We start from the raw sequence: 22,336 nt of genomic DNA on the forward strand, positions 1-22,336 counted from the left end.
TTCCTTGTAATGAAAATCCGACGAGAGCACTACACATGTCCTCACACAAAGGCTGCTTACCAGCAAATGACACAATCGACAGGCGTGAAAAAATTCACGCATGCGCACGAAGGTTCAAGGTTTGCTCATGCAAGCACACATGATTCAAATCCATCAGGTTTTTGCAAAAAATGAAAAGGTCCGATACTTTTCTAACAGACCTCGTATGTGAGGTTTTTGTGATCAGTCCAAATGATGAATGGTATAGCAGATCCCTCTGACCAGTGATGCCACTCCTCCAAAGCTTCCTTAATGGCTAACATTTCCTGGTTGCCAACATTGTAATTTTTCTCAGCTGGGGACAAGCGGCGTGAAAAGAAGGCACAAGGGCGTAAATGGTTATCAAACCTGCTCTGCGAAAGGACTGCCCCGATCCCACTATCACAGGCATCGATCTCTACAGAGAACTAGCGACCAGGGTCCGACTGAACGAGTATGGGAGTGGTGGTGAACAGATGTTTAAAGCACGTAAAGGCTTGGGTGGCGGCAGGTATACAACTAAATGGTGTTTTCTGCGATGTAAGGGTTGTGAGTGGTGAGGATACCTGACTGTAGTTGAATATGAATTTGCAGTAAAACGCTGCAGTTGTTTGAGATTTGTGGGAGTCAGGCATTCGGCTACGGCACGGATTTTCTCAGGGTCAGGTTGTAGCTGCCCTTGTGCAATAATGAACACCAGGAATGAGAAAGATGGCAGATGGACAGCACATTTTACAGCTTTAATGGACAACCTGTTTTCCCACAGCCGCTGGAGAACCTGACGAACATGTACCTGGTGTTCTTCTAAGTATTTTGAGAAGATGAGGATGTCATCAAGATAGATGACCACAAAACAGTCCAGGAAATCATGCAGTACATCATTAACCAGGGCCTGGAACATTGCAGGAGCATTGGTAAGCCCAAAGGGCATTACCACATATTCAAAACTACCCAGAGGGGTCTCATCTTCCTCCTTCATACAGACCAAATGATGGGCATTACAGAGAACCCATGTAAGATTTTGAAGGTGGAACTGAGGAGGGAAAGAGGATACTTGTTTTTTATGGTTATGTTGTTCAAACCTCTGTAGTCAATATAAGGACGGATGGTGACATCCTTCTTCCATACAAAGAAGAAGCCAGCACCCAGCAAGGGGGAAGAGGGCTACATGATTAATGATGGGTAGATTAAATAACCTGCTGGATGGTAGACTGGTTCCAGGAAGCAAATTGATGGAGTAGTGATAGGGCCCTGTCTTTGCTGAAGACAGGAGCAAGGTCATGATAAACTGCAGGAATCTGAGACAAATGCACAGGTATTTCAACAAAGAAGGGAGCGTGGGACTGACTGGTGGGAAAGGTGGATCACAGACAGAGGGAGTTGTACCTCTCACTCTACCGCAGCAGTAGACCATTCGATGGATGGGTTATGATGGTTTAACCACGAGTGTCCTAAAACTACAGGTGTGGAGAAGGAGAATGCATAGAAGTGCATCTCCTCATGGTGTAATGAGATGGAGCGGGACAGTATGGTGGGTGATGGAGGTAAGTGGAGAATAATCTAAACCCTGAACCCCTAGAGGGCTGGACGATTCCTCTAGTCAATCAAGGCTGAAGTGGAAAAATGGTTCTGTTGGAACTAGATGGTAGCCAGGATTTGAGTGTTGGCTGGGGAAACACCCGTGGTACATTTTCCACACACTGCTGTAATTTTTGTTGTGCCCCAAATAATGTTGTTTTATGTACTAATACCTTACCCTTCACAATGAGGTGTGTGCTTTATATGCCTTATGAGGGTTCAGCGGACAGTCAGCAAAAGCTGGTGTTAAACAGTCTTCAGCCATTGTTTCTATTCATAAAGCTCACTTCAGTCACACAATAACAAGACTGCAGAGAGTTTTATGTTTTGGAAGCAGTACATCATTTTCTGCAAACATGAGGACAAACAAGCACTAGAGGAGACGACAGTTCAACAAACAAAACATGTTAGCCCTTGTGGGGATCCACAATTCTGGCAAGTGACCAAAAAAAAAAAGGTTGCAAATTAAAAAGTTGGTTACACTGCCAACCATTTTAGTCACCATGTGGATACCTGATATCATTTTAATTACTACCTGGAACCCTGACATATGAGACGCATGACCTGTAAAAACACATATCAGCATCGGGTTAAACCATACAATACTTGTTCAGGCTTGTTAAATCTGTCTTCCTTATCCATCACTTCCATTCTCCTAATGCCAATGACTGTATCTTTGTTTTTCTCTTCTATTAAAGATTCACATTGCTGAGGTATATTTGTTTGGAAGATTCACATTTAACATTTAAAGAATCTGTGCGCTGACCGGAATCAGTTCTGTTTATTTATATAATGCTTAATCACAACAGAAGTAGCCTCAAGGTTGTTGATGCCCGAAACGTGAATCTGCTGCAAATTGTGAATTATCCGCAAATGTTAATGAAAATTTATGCAAACTGTGAATATTCACGAACCGTTAATAATTTTGCTGCAAACTGGAAAATGTGAATATCATTAATGACATACAGTGGGGTAAAAAGTATTTAGTCAGTCCCTGATTGTGCAGGTTCTCCTACCTAGAAAGATGAGAGGGGTCTGTAATTTTCAACATAGGTACACTTCAACTGTGAGAGACAAAATGAGAAAAAAATCCAGGAAATCACATTGTAGGATTTTTAAGAATTTATTTGTAAATTATGGTGGAAAATAAGTATTTGGTCAATAACAAAAGTTCAACTCAGTACTTTGTAACATAATCTTTGTTGGCAATGACAGAGGTCAAATGTTTCCTGTAGGTCTTCACCATGTTTGCACACACTATAGCTGGTATTTTGGCCCATTCCTCCATGCACATCTCTTCTAGAGCAGTGATGTTTTGGGGCTGTCGCTGGACAACACAGACTTTCAACTCCCTCCATAAATTTTCTGACTTTTTGGGTTTAAGTAGGAAGTGTTAGAAAAGTTACAACAGGGATTACTGGCTTGTGGCGGCCAAGCGTTCATGACGATGCCACTTTTGATCCTTCAGTGTTGGCTCTTCCTATCATCATGATGCAGAATTCACCAAGCATTGGATTGTTCACCCACTAATAGCGAACATGACCTTGACACTTGCACAAATTTGATTTCAGTACTGCTGCACAATTTGTTGTGCCAGTGTGTCCTGCTTTTTCCTGCTGCCTTTTATTATAAAACGTAGAAGCATAAATCTGCATGTCAAAGCTAACAGCCGCTCAAAGAGGTGGCCGTCACCGGGTTTGACCTCATTTAATTTGCAGATGATGCAGTGTTTCCATGGCAGCATATGCCATTTCGGTGTGAATATAATTAATTTTAAAACTTATGTGTACAATGTACATTATGTCTTTCTTAAATTGTTATAATAATTAAACACCCGAAACATGTAATTATTTTAGTGACATATCTTACAGGAGACCCCTTACCCAACACAATCCATCCTACAGCTTCTCCTGGTGGTCTTCAACAGGTTGTCATTGATAAAATTCTAATTATGGTGCATTTTTTTCTCCCAGAGCTGTTGCAGTGTTGATGTGATGGCTGAAGTCCTAAGTGTTGCCTGTGTTGACCCCAGTGCATCCCAGCTTTCAGCACTGCTCAGCCTCCAGAGAAAACTCCTGTCACAGGAGGAGAGGCCCAGCAGCATGCTGAAAGGGGCAGAGGACTCCCTCAACAGCCTCTCCAAGGTACTGGGTGATCAGACTTCTCCATTAAAGATTTATGGATACTGTCATGTATAGCTCAGCAAAATTCCTTTATGGTACAAACTGTAATAGTGGTTATGGTGTGGTGCTTGGCCTGAATGTAAAATAAGATTCCACATCACAATACTAACCACTGCAATGTGGAAATCACTTTTTCCTCAAAATTACAGCAGCTTTTTCATGTTGCAAGTGCTGAGTATCTGAATAGGCACAAGGTAAATGTTGCTTTATTAATGAATTTGTTAACATAACTAGCTATATGCTACAGAAATACAGCCTTCGACATGCTTAGGTCAAGGAAATTCTGTCTTTTTTGAACCAGTGTTTGTAAGTTCTAACTTATGTTTTTACAATTAGCATATAAATTGACCTCCCTTACTTGGAGGTATTTTTACAGCATTGAATCAATGTGGTTTTGTTTTTTCAAGCAACAAAAAAGTCCAAATTAGTGTCTGGGAGGTTGGTATTTGTTGACCGGGTGTAAAATGGGGGAAAAAAAATGCAGGAAATTTTTGGTTGGAAACTGATGCAGTTAGTAATACTAGCAGCAGTGCTAATGTTTTGTAATGCTTGAGTCAGTCAAGGTGCTGTATATGGTTGTTGGACTGGACAGGGAATTCATTGGGCTCAGTTTAAAATCACTTAATGTGATGCAGATGTATGAATTGCACCTCATAATGCAGACAGACTCAAAGCTTTGATTAAAATAAGCATTCAAAGAGTGCAAAGGTCTAGGTGGTGAGCAGAATTGTTCTTGGAGGTCAGTGGGTCTGGAAGCTCGGCATGGGCAAACAGTAGGTGAGATTACTAACCCCAAGGCTATTAATTATTTTCCTATTTATGTTTTCCCTCACCATAACTGACCTGAATTTAAAGCTATAACCCCAAACAGACCCACTTGTGCCCTACCTTAGACATTGCTTAAAATGCTTAGACATCCCACTTTATGCAGAAAAGTTATATTAAGTAAATATATTTTTATATGGCTCATCACTACCACTTGGTGCAGAACTGTAGTACAACAGAGTAATATTGATAAACATTTTAGTTGTTAAAATATTATTATTATTGATAGTTGTAGTATATACAATGTCTTCAAAATGGACCTTTAGCCTAAGGGTGTTGGGGTTATTGTGATCATTTTTCCATCTGGATAAGCCCCTGCCCTACCCCACTCAGTCTGTGAGCAGGAAGAATGGAGAACTTGCATATTTATGAGGAACGCACTACCTGATTGAGAGTTAAGAAAGTTTTATCCCTGCTTTTACCTCGTGCCATCCTCAGAAAGAGGATAGAGAAAAAAAAGGTAAGTGTGAGTTTGTCTTTTTATTTTATGTGTTCATTCTTTTTTTTTTAAACACACCACAAGTACACCACTGTTCTGCTTTTATCTACTGTCTGCTCTGTGCTAACAGAGTCAAAGGACGAGGACTGAGTTTGAAAGAAAAGCAAAGCATAATTATGTTTCTAAATCTCAGTAAAGTAAGTCCCTTCGGCTGCTCCCTTGTTTGCACTTGAGGTCGCCACAGCAAATCCAAGGTGGATCTGCATGTTGAATTGGCACAGGTTTTATGCCAGATGCCCTTCCTAACGCAACTCCACATTATATGGAGAAATGTGGCAGGGGTGGTATTTGAACCCGGAGCCTTCTGCACTGAAACCAAGCGCATTAACCACTTGGCCACCACCCCTCAGTGTTGACAGCTTTTCCAACTAGGAGATGGTGCTGAAACAGTAGACTAACTGCTTGCTACTTCCAGCTCTGACATATCTAAAATGAATAAAGCATACTGAACTGTTCAGCAGGCTGTACATTCTGAGGTTGAGGTCATTTAACATCTGCATGAAACTCCTGTGGATGTTTTACCAGTCCCTAGGACACATCCAGGCTGGACAAACAGGCGGGCTAACTCTGTGGTTGTCATGAAGTTGGTGACCGTGGCAGAGAAGAGAACACTGGACAAACTGCTGGATATTATAGATGATGCCAGTCACCCTCTGCACACTGTCATCAGCAACCAGAGGAGCCTCTTCAGCCACAGACTGCTCCTTCTCAGGTGCAGATTGAAAAACTCCTTTGTCCCTCAGGCCATCAGACTGTGCAACTCCTCACTCGGGGGGAGGAGAAGTAACAGGAAGATATTGGTCAGGAATGAGAATGAGAGGAACAGTAGTTGCCAGTAAACCGGTATTGAGCAGTATGTCTGGTATTTATATTGTGTATTTGTATTTATATTTGCAAGCTGTTTTTCTTTTTTTCACATTTGATACTCTGTGTGCTTCTTACCCTGTGTGCTGCTATACAATGCTGCTGGAACCTCAATTTCCCTGAGGGAGCCTTCACAAGGGATCAATGAAGTTGTATATGATCTAATCTAAATCTAATTTGATGCACTTAACTTTTATTCCAGCCCAGTCTTGCATTTTTTTGTTCGTGCTCCCGTGACGAAATGAGTCAAATTTTTGTGACTTTTTTTAACACAATATTACTAACCCTACTCCTACCCCCGACCCTAACCTTAACCATAACCTAATCTTACTCTTTCCCCCCACCCTAACCATAACCAACCGACCCCCCCCCCCGCTTCACTTTAATTTCGTGCAGCCATCACGGAAAAATTAGAATGAATTTGTACTGCTGTGACGAAAATGAGGTGCTTTTCGTCAAAATATCATGAACCAATAGATTAATGTATATTTTGTGCTGCTGAATCAAGACTTGCCGTGAGACCAGGTTGGCTGTTCTCTGGGACATGCTGAGGTTTCCCCCAGGAGTTGTTGGAGAGTATCGGACATCTAATGATACATATTGTGTAGAGTTTTGAGAAAGGATATAGAGCCCTAACTCCTACACCTCTGATTGGGGAATACAGTACCATTTCCTTGATTTTCCTGAATAAATAAAGGAAGTTGTCCATATCAAAATGTTTAGTTTGGAGAACGCTGTTCACTTATCACCACACACCCAAGCAAAGCTTCATTAAAAATACAAAGAAGACAAACGTAGTGGGGAAGTAGAGTGCTGTGTACAGATGTGTGAAACTCAGGGCCATATCCAACATTAAAAAATTTAACATACATTTATTATGACATTTTGATGTTATGACGTGGATTGCATTTCTTCTTACTTATGATAAAAAGAAGGATGAATATTTTTTTAAATCCATCTGATTTGATTTGATTTTTTGTTTTATTATTGATGTTGTTGTTGATGTTATTATTAAATGACAACAAGCATGCATTTTTACTTTTGTTAGTTACCACATCAGTGGAGATGTACTCAAGTTAACATCACTTAAATTTTGTACATATTTATTGGTACATTTTTAAGTGTGTTGTGCAGGCCTTCAGCCATCTGGTCATCAAACCCGACCACCTAAACATTCTCACCGAGATTCCACCAAACATAAAGATCCTGCTACTTCAACACTCCAAAAATGGGTAAACTGTATTGTTGTTTCATCGCAGGTTTTTATGTAAATTTTGAAGTGTATATATTTATGTTAACATGTATGTGTGTATGGAGCCACAGTGGCTTAGTGGTTGCTGCCTCACAGCCAGAAGGTCCTGTGGCCATTTCTGGGTGGAGCCTGCATGTTTTCCATGTGTTTGCGTGGGTTCCCTCCGACTGCTCTGATACCAAGCAACAAATATGGCATGATGATTCCCAAGATAGCACTCAACTAATCTGGTCAGTTGGCCACTTGAAAATCCAAAGTGGTGGCAATTTTCAGAAATGGCTGCCAAAATGACCTACTGAAATTACTTTTTTGCTGAGACATGCTTCTATCACAATGAATCTGTTTTACAGCATGGTGAAATCTAAGACTGCATCGCACTTTGCATCTCACAAAATATTGTTACGTATTTTATTTGTGTGAACTTGGTATCAAATTTGAGGTTTTCAACCATGCCAGATTAAATTTTTCATGTTCCAACAACAATATGACACTTTTAGTGGCATAAATCGCCATATGACCACATTAACTGCAGATATTAAAAATAACAACATAGAATAGCATACAAATTATGCAATTCTAGACTATAAGCATGCACTACTGGCTACAAAGCTGGCCTATTACTCTGATTTGATCAATAAAATCAAGCATAATTCAAAGTTCTTGTACCACATGGTGGCAACACTTAAGCCTCAGTCCCACCGAATAATGAAGGCTGAAGAAGGAGCCACGCATGGGTGTGGGGTGATTATTTGAAGAATGACCCACGTTTTGATCTATCACGTATCCACTATGAAGGTGCCACTATGTGCCTCTCTGTACCCCGCATGTGCAGTCTCCTACTCTACTGGTGGTTGGCTCTCACTGCGGTGTTGTATCACTTCCTGTTCCGGAGCACAGCGGTGTTTTGCTGTATCTGTTAGCTGTTTAATCTGCGCAGTTAGATTGATCTAGTTAACTAGATAATGATTTGTTTCACAGTGTAATCTTCACGTGCCTTAACTAAAGCACTCCCTCTGCTGAATCACCTCTAAATTATTTACACATTATTCACTTTGTGTGTTTTTAGGAATCCGCTAGCTTAGCGCAGCTACTAGCTCTTAGCCGGTTTAGCATGGCGGCTTCTCCTGTCTCTCCCGCACTTTCTGCTCTGGGTGTGAAATGTTTAGTTATTCCTCGGCCTCCTTTAGCAGTAATGGTACTTGTAATAAGTGTAGCTTATTCGTAGCTTTGGAGGCCAGGCTGGGCGAATTAGAGACTCGGCTCCGCACCTTGGAAAATCCTACAGCTAGCCAGGCCCCTGTAGTCGGTGCGGACCAAGGTAGCTTAGCCGCCGTTAGCTGTCCTTCAGCAGATCCCGAGCAGCCGGGAAAGCAGGCCGGCTGGGTGACTGTGAGGAGGAAGCGTAGTCCTAAACAGAAGCCCCGTGTACACCGCCAACCCGTTCACATCTCTAACCATTTTTCCCCATTCGGCGACACACCTGCCGAGGAACAAACTCTGGTTATTGGCGACTCTGTTTTGAGAAATGTGAAGTTAGCGACACCAGCAACCATAGTCAATTGTCTTCCGGGGGCCAGAGCAGGTGACATTGAAGGAAATTTGAAACTGCTGGCTAAGGCTAAGCGTAAATTTGGTAAAATTGTAATTCACGACGGCAGTAATGACATCCGGTTACGCCAATCGGAGGTCACTAAAATTAATATTGCATTGTGTGTAACTTTGCAAAAACAATGTCGGACTCTGTAGTTTTCTCTGGGCCCCTCCCCAATCGGACTGGGAGTGACATGTTTAGCTGCATGTTCTCCCTGAATTGCTGGCTGTCTGAGTGGTGTCCAAAAAATGAGGTGGGCTTCATAGATAATTGGCAAAGCTTCTGGGGAAAACCTGGTCTTGTTAGGAGAGATGGCATCCATCCCACTTTGGATGGAGCAGCTCTCATTTCTAGAAATCTGGCCAATTTTGTTGGGAAGGTGTAGTGACACGGACCCACAACAGGGGGCGTTAATGAACAGACAATGGATGAGCCAAAAAGTAACAATTTAATATTGTGAATTGCACTACGGAATACAGACAAAAACAATAGAGGAGTACAGTCAATCGTATACAAGGTGACGTGTGGGCAGGCTCGAGGATAGAAGACATCTGTCCAAAGAAGAGCCGGATCCCACACGGCTTCCACCGCCAGCAGATCTGAAGAACACCGGAGCCGCCAAGTCCCGAGTCCCAGGTGGCCACCATCTCCAGCTGTGAGACCAGGTACTGCTGGCAGAAACAGAAACAGTTAATGGTGGGTGTGTGAAGACACACCCAGTAATCGTCCCTTGAGTAGTTCCTCCGGGAGGGAGAACCTCCACCTCCTGAAACAATTTCACCCGTGCAGCTCCTGTTGGTCTCTTCCCTGGATGGAGTGAGAGGCGAAGAACGTCGCCCTCCCACTGTCCGCCAATCCAGCTTCAGACAAAGCCCGCAGGAACACGGCTGCACACAGAATAATGTTTTAGTCTCAATATAAATCGCAGAGAAGGTTACCTCGGTTGGTAGCTGATTTCTCTGCGAGGAGGTGGAGTTGCAGTCCGGCCTTTATGGTGATGGTGATGAGTGACAGCTGGTGCTGATAAGTGACAGCTGTCACTCCCAGCGGCTCTGACGCCCTCTCGTGCTTGGAGCCCGCACTCCAAGCAGGGCGCCATCTGGTGGTGGTGGGCCAGCAGTACCTCCTCTTCAGCGGCCCACACAACAGGACCCCCCCCTCAACAGGCGCCTCCTGGCGCCCAACCAGGCTTGTCTGGGTGCCGGGTGTAGAAGTTGGCCAGGAGGGCCGGGTCCATGATGAAGCTCCTCTTCACCCAAGAGCGTTCTTCGGGTCCGTACCCCTCCCAGTCCACTAAGTACTGGAACCCCCGGCCCTTCCGACGGATGTCCAGGAGCCGGTGTACAGTCCAAGCCGGCTCCCCGTCAATGATCCGGGCAGGTGGCGTCGCCGGTGCAGGGGTACAGAGCGGAGAGGTATGGCAGGGTTTGAGGCGTGACACATGAAAAACCGGATGGATCCGCAGTGAAGCCGGTAGCTTCAGCTTCACTGCGGCTTGGCTGAGGACTTTTGTGATGGTGAAGGGTCCAATGAATCTGTCCTTCAGTTTCTGGGATTCCAGTTGCAGGGGGATGTCCTTTGTAGATAGCCAAACCACCTGCCCGGGCTGATACGTAGGGGCCAGGGCACGCTGGCGGTCTGCATGGGCCTTAGCCCTCATCCGGGCTTTGAGCAGGGCAGAGCGGGTGGTACGCCACACCCGACGGCACCTCCTCAGATGGGCCTGGACCGAGGGCACCCCGACCTCTGCCTCCACTAGCGGAAACAATGGGGGCTGGTACCCCAAACATATCTCAAACGGGGAGAGGCTGGTGGCAGATGAAACTTGGCTATTATGAGCGTACTCAATCCAGGCCAGATGGTTGCTCCAGGCCGTTGGGTGCACGGAGGTCACGCAGCGGAGGGCCTGCTCCAGTTCCTGGTTCGTCCGCTGTGCCCATTCGTCTGGGGGTGGTACCCAGACGAGAGACTTTGGGTGGCCCCCAGTTCCCTGCAGAAACTCCTCCAGACCTGGGAGGAGAACTGAGGACCACGATCTGAGACAATGTCCGATGGAATCCCATGCAGACGCACGACGTGGTGGACCAGGAGGTCTGCTGTCTCCTGGGCCGTCGGGAGCTTCGGGAGTGCCACGAAGTGGGCCGCCTTGGAGAACCAGTCCACTATTGTGAGGATGGCAGTGATGCCCTGGGACGGCAGGAGGCCCATGACGAAGTCCAGGCCGATGTGAGACCAGGGGCGATGAGGCACGGGCAGAGGCTGGAGGAGGCCTTGGGTCTTGTGGTGGTCGGCTTTGCACCTGGCGCAGGTGGTGCAGGCCTGGATGTACTCCCGGACGTCGGCTTCCAGAGACGCCCACCAGAGGCGCTGCCGGACCACTGCCACGGTTCTTTGCACCCCCGGGTGGCAGGAGAGCTTGGAACCGTGACAGAAGTCAAGGACTGCAGCCCTTGGCCTCTGGTGGGACGTACATCTTGTCCTTTGGTCCAGTCCTCGGGTCCGGGTTCCGTGTCAGGGCCTCCCGGACGGTCTTCTCCACGTCCCAGGTGAAGGTGGCCACGACAGTGGACTCGGGAATGATGGTTTCTGTAGGGTCTGACAGCTCGGTCCTGACTTCCTCCTCGTGCACCCGGGACAGGGCGTCAGACCATTGGTTCTTCATCCCGGGGCGGTATGTGATCTAAAAGTCAAAACGCCCGAAGAACAGTGACCAGCGGGCTTGCCTGGGGTTCAGACGCTTGGCGGTCCGGATGTACTCCAGGTTCCGATGGTCTGTGAAAACCGTGAATGGTACCGAAGCTCCCTCCAACAGGTGTCTCCACTCCTCCAGCGCCTCCTTCACCGCAAGAAGTTCCCGATTGCCGACGTCATAGTTCCTTTCAGCCGGGATCAACCTGCGGGAAAAGTAGGCACATGGGTGGAGAACCTTGTCGGACTCCCCGCTCTGGGATAGCACGGCTCCTATCCCTGAGTCAGAGGCGTCCACATCAACTATAAACTGGCGTTTTGGATCGGGCTGCACCAGGACTGGCGCATTTGATAACTGGCGTTTCAACTCCCTAAACGCGGCTTCGCACCGATCCGACCAGGTGAAGGGGACTTTTGTGGAGGTCAGGGCTGTCAGGGGGCTAAATACCTGACTGTAGCCTTTGATTAACCTCCGGTAAAAATTAGCAAAACCGAGGAACTGCTATAGTTTCCTACGGTTTGTTGGTTGGGGCCAATCTCTCACCGCCGCAACCTTGGCCAGATCAGAGGCAACGGAGTTGGAGGAGATAATAAACCCCAGGAAGGACAAAGAAGTATGGTGGAACTCGCACTTCTCGCCCTTCACAAACAGCCAGTTCTCCAACAACCGCTGCAGGACCTGACGTACATGCTGAACATGAGTCTCAGGATCCGGGCAAAAGATGAGTATATCGTCCAGATATACGAAGACAAACCGATGCAGGAAGTCCCGCAAGATGTCATTAACCAATGCTTGGAATGTCACGGGCGCATTGGTGAGGCCGAACGGCATGACCAGGTACTCAAAGTGACCTAACGGGGTGTTCAATGCCGTCTTCCGCTCGTCTCCCTCCCGGACCCGAACCAGGTGATAAGCATTCCTAAGATACAGTTTAGTGAAAATTTGGGCTCCATGCAAGGGCATGAACACTGAATCCAACAGAGGTAACGGGTATCGGTTGCGAACCGTGATCTCGTTGAACCCTCTGTAGTCAATGCAGGGACGGAGTCCGCCGTCTTTTTTGCCCACAAAAAAGAAACCAGCACCCATCGGGGAGGTGGAGTTCCAGATCAACCCGGCAGCTAACGAGTCCCGGATGTAGGTCTCCATTGATTCGCGTTCCGGATGTGAGAGGTTGTACAGCCTGCTGGACGGGTACTCAGCGCCCGGTATCAAATCAATGGCACAATCGTATGGACGGTGCGGGGGCAGTGTGAGTGCCAGATCTTTGCTGAAGACGTCAGCGAGATCGTGGTACTCCTTAGGCACTGCCGTCAGATTGGGGGAGACTTTAACCTCCTCCTTAGCTGTCACACCGGGTGGAACCGAGGATCCTAAACACTTCCGGTGGCAGGTTTCGCTCCACTGCGTCACAACCCCAGACGGCCAATCAATCCGGGGATTGTGTTTTAACACCCATGGAAAACCCAAAATCACTCGGGAGGTAGAAGGTGTTACATAAAACACAATCTCCTCCCTGTGATTTCCAGACACAACCATTGTCACTGGCTGTGTCTGATGTGTGATTAGTGGAAGAAGGGTGCCATCTAGTACCCGTACCGACAATGATGATGGTAAGGCCACTAGAGGGAGCCCAACCTCCTTTGCCCATCTGCTATCCAGCAGATTCCCCTCTGACCCCGTGTCCACCAGTGCTGGGGCGTGAAGGGTTAGATCCCCACTCAAGATCTTAACTGGTTTGCATGCAGATCGTCGGGGTTTCCCCACGTGAGTATTATGACCCACCCTTAGCTCAGTCTCTAAGGATGAGTGCTGCTGTTTTGATCGTTTGGGGCAGTTTTTCTGCGTGTGCTCAGTTGAGCTGCAGAGAAAACACTCCCCACGGACCAGCCTCCTTTGTCTCTGATCTGATCTCATTTTGGTCCTGCTCATTTCCCTAACAACTGCAGCAGGGGGAGCTGTCGTCACGTGGAGTACCCTGGCTGTGGAGCGTGGTGAAGACGGCTCCCTTTCGGACCCAGGAGGAAGAGGGACGGCTTGTGCCTGATGACGCCCTTCGTCTCGCTCCCGTCGGTGTTCTGTTAATTAGTTGTCTAACCGTATAACCAGGTCGATAAGCCCGTCTAAATCCCGCGGCTCGTCCTTCGCCACCAGGTGCTCCTTAAGGACCAGAGACAGTCCATTTACGAAGGCGGCGTGGAGCACAACAGCATTCCAGCCGGCTTGCGCTGCCACGATGCGGAAGTCGACTGCATACTTAGCTGCGCTCCGGCACCCCTGTCTTATCGACAGCAGCACGCTTGAAGCGGTCTCGCCTCTATGAGGGTGGTCGAACACCTGTCTGAACTCCCTCACAAACCCAGTATATGTCGTTAGGAGCTGTGAATTCTGCTCCCAGAGCGCCGTAGCCCAGGCGCGTGCCTCTCCTCAAAGCAAATTTATTACGTAAGCCACCCGGCTGGCGTCTGACTCGTACATGACGGGACGCTGTGAAAAGACGAGCGAGCACTGCATTAAGAAGTGCGCGCATGTCTTGACACAGCCTCCGTACGGCTCCGGAGGGCTTATGTAAGCTTCAGGGGATGGTGGGGGTGGTCATTGAACGACCAGCGGAATGTCTGTTTCAGGCCTCCAGTCAGCAGGAGGAGGTGCTGCAGCAGCGCCCTGAGCACGCACTTCCACCTGGGCGGTGAGAGCCTCCATCCTCCAATTGAGAATAACATTCTGCTCAGCGACTAAGTCCAACCGAGCAGTGAAAGTGGTTAAGATTTGCTGCAGCTCACCTAACACGCCTCCTGCTGACGCCTGTTCACCTCGCTCTTCCATTGACTGTTCAAGCGATGGTTGACGCCCCTCGGGATCCATGACGCTGGCCGAGAAATCCTGTTGGGAAGGTGTAGTGACACGGACCCACAACAGGGGGATGTTAATGAACGGACAATGGATGAGCCAAAAAGTAACAATTTAATGTTGTGAATTGCACAATGGAATACAGACAAAAACAATAGAGGAGTACAGTCAATCGTATACAAGGTGACGTGTGGGCAGGCTCGAGGATAGAAGACGTCTGTCCAAAGAAGAGCCGGATCCCACACGGCTTCCACCGTCAGCGGATCTGAAGAACACCGGAGCCGCCAAGTCCCGAGTCCCAGGTGGCCACTGTCTCCAGCTGTCAGACCAGGTACTGCTGGCAGAAACAGAACCAGTTAATGGTGGGTGTGTGAAGACACACCCAGTAATCGTCCCTTGAGTAGTTCCTCCGGGAGGGAGAACCTCCACCTCCAGAAACAATTTCACCCGTGCAGCTCCTGTTGGTCTCTTCCCTGGATGGAGTGAGAGGCAAAGAACGTCGCCCTCCCACTGTCCGCCAATCCAGCTTCAGACAGAGCCCGCAGGAACATGGCTGCACACAGAACAATGTTTTAGTCTCAATATAAATCGCAGAGAAGGTTACCTTGATTGGTAGCTGATTTCTCGGCGAGGAGGTGGAGTTGCAGTCCGGCCTTTATAGTGATGGTGATGAGTGACAGCTGGTGCTGATAAGTGACAGCTGTCACTCCCAGCGCCTCTGATGCCCTCTCGTGTTTGGAGCCCGCACTCTAAGCAGGGCGCCATCTGGTGGTGGTGGGTCAGCAGTACCTCCTCTTCAGCGGCCCACACAACAAATTTTCTTAAATCTTCCAAACCGTGACTATCCAGGGTTGGGACCAGGAAGCAGAGTTGTAGTCTTGCACACGTCTCTGCAGCTTCTCTCCCCCTGCCATCCCCCCAATACCCCATCCCCATAGAGACGGTGCCTGCTCCCAGACCACCAATAACCAGCAAGAATCTATTTAAGCATAAAAATTCAAAAAGAAAAAATAATATAGCATCTTCAACTGCATCACAGACTAAAACAGTTAAATGTGGTCTATTAAACATTAGAGCTCTCACTTCTAAGTCCCTGTTAGTAAATGATATAATAATTGATCAACATATTGATTTATTCTGCCTTACAGAAACCTGGTTACAGCAGAATGAATATGTTAGTTTAAATGAGTCAACACCCCCGAGTCACACTAACTGCCAGAATGCTCGTAGCATGGGCCGAGGCGAAGGATTAGCAGCAATCTTCCACTCCAGCTTATTAATTAATCAAAAACCCAGACAGAGCTTTAATTCATTTGAAAGCTTGACTCTTAGTCTTGTCCATCCAAATTGGAAGTCGCAAAGCCAGTTTTATTTGTTGTTATCTATCGTCCACCTGGTCGTTACTGTGAGTTTCTCTGTGAATTTTCGGACCTTTTGTCTGACTTAGTGCTTAGCTCAGATAAGATAATTATAGGGGGCGATTTTAACATCCACACAGATGCTGAGAATGACAGCCTCAACACTGCATTTAATCTATTGTTAGACTCGATTGGCTTTGCTCAAAATGTAAATGAGTCCACCCACCACTTTAATCATACCTTAGATCTTGTTCTGACTTATGGTATGGAAATTGAAGACTTAACAGTATTCCCTGAAAACCCCCTTCTGTCTGATCATTTCTTAATAACATTTACATTTACTCTGATGGACTACCCAGCAGTGGGGAATAAGTTTCATTACAGTAGAAGCCTTTCAGAAAGCGCTGTAACTAGGTTTAAGGATATGATTCCTTCTTTATGTTCTCCAATGCCATATACCAACACAGGGCAGAGTAGCTACCTAAATTCTGTGAGTGAAATAGAGTATCTCGTCAATAGTGTTGTGTGGGCCGCTGAAGAGGAGGTACTGCTGGCCCACCACCAACAGAGGGCGCCCTGCCTGGAGTGCGGGCTCCAGGCACCAGAGGGCGCTGCCGCATCATGGGAGTAGCCTGGGTGACAGCTGTCACCCATCACCAGACACAGCTGTTCTACTCAGCACCGAGGTATATCAGGAGGACGGCGTCTCCACCTCAGTGCCGAGATATCGCCTTGAGATGGAGGTAAACTACTCTGCAGCATATTCTGTATATTTGATAATACGTGTTAAACCTTTCAGGACAGCTGACTACCGAAAGCCAATTGCTTGGATAAGTACTCACCTTCCTGTTTTAACGTGACGAGAGGTGGAGGCGGCTTCTTCCCTCTCCGTGTTACTGGGTGCAGCCGCATCCACACCTGTGTGTTTGTTGCTCTCTCTTGCCAGCAGTACCGGATCCGACGAGCGGAGGCAGTGGCCACCTGGGACTTCGGGACTTGGCGGTTCCAGTATTTCCAGGGTTCGGTGGCAGAGGAGATCTGGGTGGTTCCGGTTCGACTCGGACGGACGTCTCCTACCTTCGAGCCTGCCCACACGACACCAGCAGAATTCGGCTTAATCCCAAATTGTTGATTGTTGTATTGGTTGTGCTCGTTTCACAACAGTAAAACTTGTTATTTACCTTCTCCATTGTCCGTTCATTTGCGCCCCCTGTTGTGGGTCCGTGTTCCTACACTTTCACAACAAATAGTTTTATATCCTCATTGAGGACAACTTTGGATGCTGTAGCCTGAAAAAGAGCCTTAAATCAGAAGTACCTGACTCCATGGTATAACTCACAAACTCGCAGCTTAAAGCAGATAACCCGTAAGTTGGAGAGGAAATGGCATCTCACTAATTTAGAAGATCTTCACTTAGCCTGGAAAAAGAGTTTGTTGCTCTATAAAAAAGACCTCCGCAAAGCTAGGACATCTTACTACTCATCACTAATTGAAGAAAATAAGAACAACCCCAGGTTTCTTTTCAGCACTGTAGCCAGGCTGACAAAGAGTCACAGATCTACTGAGCCAAGTATTCCTTTAACTTTAACTAGTAATGACTTCATGACTTTCTTTCGGTTTGGTTTGATCTTAAATATGATCAATCTATCTTTATTAGTTGGCTATGTACCACAGGCTTTTAAGGTGGCAGTAATTAAACCATTACTTAAAAAGCCATCACTTGACCCAGCTATCAGCTAATTATAGGCCAATCTCCAACCTTCCTTTTTTCTCAAAAATTCTTGAAAGGGTAGTTGTAAAACAGCTAACTGATCATCTGCAGAGGAATGGTCTATTTGAAGAGTTTCAGTCAGGGTTTAGAATTCATCATAGTACAGAAACAGCATTAGTGGAGGTTGCAAATGATCTTCTTATGGCCTCAGGACAGTGGACTCATCTCTGTGCTTGTTCTGTTAGACCATCAGTGCTGCTTTTGATACTGTTGATCATAAAATTTTATTACAGAGATTAGAGCATGCCATAGGTATTAAAGGCACTGCGCTGCGGTGGTTTGAATCATATTTATCTAATAGATTACAATTGTTCATGTAAATGGGGAATCTTCTTCACAGACTAAGGTTAATTATGGAGTTCCACAAGGTTCTGTGCTAGGACCAATTTATTCACTTTATACATGCTTCCCTTAGGCAGTATTATTAGACAGCATTGCTTAAATTTTCATTGTTATGCAGATGATACCCAGCTTTATCTATCCATGAAGCCAGAGGAAACACACAAATTAGCTAAACTGCAGGATTGTCTTACAGACATAAAGACATGGATGACCTCTAATTTCCTGCTTTTAAACTCAGATAAAACTGAAGTTATTGTACTTGGCCCCACAAATCTTAGAAACATGGTGTCTAACCAGATCCTTACTCTGGATGGCATTACCCTGACCTCTAGTAATACTGTGAGAAATCTTGGAGTCCTTTTTGATCAGGATATGTCATTCAGTGCGCATATTAAACAAATATGTAGGACTGCTTTTCTGCATTTGCGCAATATCTCTAAAATTAGAAAGGTCTTGTCTCAGAGTGATGCTGAAAAACTAATTCATACATTATTTCCTCTAGGCTGGACTATTGTAATTCATTATTATCAGGTTGTCTTAAAAGTTCCCTGAAAAGCGTTCAGTTAATTCAAAATGCTACAGCTAGAGTACTGACGGGGACTAGAAGGAAAGAGCATATCTCACCCATATTGGCCTCTCTTCATTGGCTTCCTGTTAATTCTAGAATATAATTTAAAATTCTTCTTCTTACTTATAAGGTTCTGAATAATCAGGTCCCATCTTAGGGACGTCACAGTACCATATCACCCCAATAGAGCACTTCGCTCTCAGACTGCAGGCTTACTTGTAGTTCCTAGGGTTGTAAGAGTAGAATGGGAGGCAGAGCCTTCAGCTTTCAGGCTCCTCTCCTGTGGAACCAGCTCCCAATTCAGATCAGGACTCAGACACCCTCTCTACTTTTAAGATTAGGCTTAAAACTTTCCTTTTTGCTAAAACATATAGTTAGGGCTGGATCAGGTGACCCTGAACCATCCCTTAGTTATGCTGCTATAGACTTAGACTGCTGGGGGGTTCCCATGATGCACTGAGTGTTTCTTCTCTTTTTGCTCTGTATGCACCACTCTGCATTTAATCATTAGTGATTGATCTCTGCTCCCCTCCACAGCATGTCTTTTTCCTGGTTCTCTCCCTCAGCCCCAACCAGTCCCAGCAGAAGACTGCCCCTCCCTGAGCCTGGTTCTGCTGGAGGTTTCTTCCTGTTAAAAGGGAGTTTTTCCTTCCCACTGTAGCCAAGTGCTTGCTCACAGGGGGTCGTTTTGACCATTGGGGATTTACATAATTATTGTATGGCCTTGCCTTACAATATAAAGCGCCTTGGGGCAACTGTTTGTTGTGATTTGGCGCTATATAAAAAAATTGATTGATTGATTGATTGATTAATGCACCAGACCAGCTAGACCTGAACCACAGGTTCCTGGAGAGCCACCTCTGTGCTCCTCGCTGGCTCCGCTGCTCTCTGGCTTTTCTTCTGCGCTTTAAACACACAAAACTTTATGTTTGTCCATTTATTTCTGCAAAATCTCTCTTTTGCGCGCGCTGCTGTTGTCCTTTCATGGACAGCCGCCTCTGTGCTCTTTCTAAGTGGCTTCCTTTCCATCCGTGGTTTGCTGGCTTTATTTTTTCCTTGGCTTTAAACACAATCATTTTTACAACGTGAATCCACTTTTAACTTTGTGTTCGTCCGTTTATTTCTGCAAAAGTGCTCTTTTGCACGTGCACTGCTGTTGTCCTTTCATGAACAGCCGCCTCTGTGCTCTTTCTAAGTGGCTTCTTTTCCATCCGTGGCTTGCTGGCTTTATTTTTTCCTTGGCTTTAAACACAATCATTTTTACAACGTGAATCCACTTTTAACTTTGTGTTCGTCCGTTTATTTCTGCAAAAGCGCTCTTTTGTGCGCGTCGCAGTAACTCAAACACAAACTGTGCCACGCTGTTGTTGCTAAATTTTGAACATCTTGAAATTAGTTCCACGCTCAGAGAGGAGCCTCGTTAACTGAAAATAATGCCTCTAAGAGCCACTCTGAGCCACTATACTGCCACGATAGCTCACGAAAAACAAAAAAAAAAAAACAGGGTGCGTGGCTCCTTCTTCATCCTTCATTATTCGTGGGACCGTGGCTTTATTCATGGAGAACCACTTGTAAGTTACTCTCCTTTTACAGCAAGATTTTTAAGATTACTTTTAGAAGAAAATAGATGACATTCAGTTAAATATATCCCAGCATGCCTGAATTCAGCCACAGCACCCTGTTATTGAGGCGGGTGCCATCACTGATATATTACCTAGATTTACCAAATTTGATAGTATCTCACTGGGGGTGCTGACGAAACATCTGCTAAAAGCACAACTTGCTTATTTGACCCAACACCAACAATACTGTTTAAGGACCTGTGGACCATTCTTGGGCCTACTGTGCTGGAAATGATTAATCTGTCATTAACCTCAGGATCTGTTCCTAAACATTTTCAAATCTAATCTTGACCCTTGTGTATTGAAAAATTATAGGCCGATATCAAATCTATCATTTTGTTCTAAAATTCTCGAGTCTTGCATTTTGTATCACCAGTTATACAGCTCCATGACAAAGTGGTATAGAGGAGGATTTCTTCAAAGTTTTCTTTGCAGCCACTGACTCCAGCAGGTAATTTCAGTGATTAACATCACTTTGAGCAGATGGGATGAGTACATCAGTGATAAAGTCAGTGGCTGCAAATCAATCAATCAATCAATCAATTTTTTTTTTATATAGCGCCAAATCACAACAAACAGTTGCCCCAAGGCCATAAGAAGATCATTTGTAACCTTCACTAATGCTGTTTCTGTACTATGATGAATTCTAAACCTGACTGAAAGTCTTCAAATAGACCATTCCTCTGCAGATGATCAGTTAGCTGTTTTACAACTACCCTTTCAAGAATTTTTGAGAGAAAAGGAAGGTTGGAGATTGGCCTATAATTAGCTAAGATAGCTGGGTCAAGTGATGGCTTTTTAAGTAATGGTTTAATTACTGCCACCTTAAAAGCCTGTGGTACATAGCCAACTAACAAAGATAGATTGATCATATTTAAGATCGAAGCATTAAATAATGGTAGGGCTTCCTTGAGCAGCCTGGTAGGAATGGGGTCTAATAAACATGTTGATGGTTTGGATGAAGTAAACTAATGAAAATAACTCAGACAGAACAATCGGAGAGAAGAGTCTAACCAAATACCGGCATCACTGAAAGCAGCCAAAGATAACGATACGTCTTTGGGATGGTTATGAGTAATTTTTTCTCTAATAGTTAAAATGTTGTTAGCAAAGAAGTCATGAAGTCATTACTAGTTAAAGTTAATGGAATACTCAGCTCAATAGAGCTCTGACTCTTTGTCAGCCTGGCTACAGTGCTGAAAAGAAACCTGGGGTTGTTCTTATTTTCTTCAATTAGTGATGAGTAGAAAGATGTCCTAGCTTTACGGAGGGCTTTTTTATAGAGCAACAGACTCTTTTTCCAGGCTAAGTGAAGATCTTCTAAATTAGTGAGACGCCATTTCCTCTCCAACTTACGGGTTATCTGCTTTAAGCTACGAGTTTGTGAGTCTGATTTAAAGCTCTCTTTTTCAGAGGAGCTACAGCATCCAAAGTTGTCTTCAATGAGGATGTAAAACTATTGACGAGATACTCTATCTCACTTACAGAGTTTAGGTAGCTACTCTGCACTGTGTTGGTATATGGCATTAGAGAACATAAAGAAGGAATCATATCCTTAAACCTAGTTACAGCGCTTTCTGAAAGACTTCTAGTGTAATGAAACTTATTCCCCAATGCTGGGTAGTCCATCAGAGTAAATGTAAATGTTATTAAGAAATTATCAGACAGAAGGGAGTTTTCAGGGAATACTGTTAAGTCTTCTAGTTCCATACCATAAGTCAGAACAAGATCTAAGATATGATTAAGTGGTGGGTGGACTCATTTACTTTTTGAGCAAAGCCAATAGAGTCTAATAATAGATTAAATGCAGTGTTGAGGCTGTCATTGTCAGCATCTGTGTGGATGTTAAAATCGCCCACTATAATTATCTTATCTGAGCTAAGCACTAAGTCAGACAAAAGGTCTGAAAATTCACAGAGAAACTCACAGTAAACGACCAGGTGGACGATAGATAATAACAAATAAAACTGGTTTTTGGGACTTCCAATTTGGATGGACAAGACTAAGAGTCAAGCTTTCAATGAATTTAAAGCTCTGTCTGGGTTTTTGATTAATTAATAAGCTGGAATGGAAGATTGCTGCTAATCCTCCGCCCGGCCCGTGCTACGAGCATTCTGACAGTTAGTGTGACTCGGGGGTGCTGACTCATTTAAACATATTATCCTGAATATGTTAGAAGAAGACCTGCACCCGTTTTGCCCTTTCTCGAACACTTTGGATGCCACTCACCTACAGAATATAATAATGTTCAAAGAATTTCAAAAGTCACAAACAACTGAAAACCAAACATAAGAAAAACCATAAAACGCCAGCCAAACGGGCCGCA

At 45.3% G+C, this 22,336-nt stretch overlaps 1 protein-coding gene across 1 annotated transcript in view; it reads left to right on the forward strand.

Annotated features, from left to right (window-relative positions):
• LOC117522987 (cilia- and flagella-associated protein 46) overlaps positions 1–22,336 on the forward strand; it is a 316,276-nt gene that overhangs the window by 237,395 nt on the left and 56,545 nt on the right. The window contains exons 43-44 of the mRNA XM_034184405.1: positions 3,570–3,740; positions 7,102–7,199. Of these exons, the coding sequence (XP_034040296.1) occupies positions 3,570–3,740; positions 7,102–7,199 (269 nt within the window). The remainder of the gene's footprint in view (positions 1–3,569; positions 3,741–7,101; positions 7,200–22,336) is intronic.

The sequence above is a fragment of the Thalassophryne amazonica genome, chromosome 13 (assembly GCF_902500255.1).
Source record: "Thalassophryne amazonica chromosome 13, fThaAma1.1, whole genome shotgun sequence".
Classification (NCBI taxonomy): Eukaryota; Metazoa; Chordata; class Actinopteri; order Batrachoidiformes; family Batrachoididae; genus Thalassophryne; species Thalassophryne amazonica.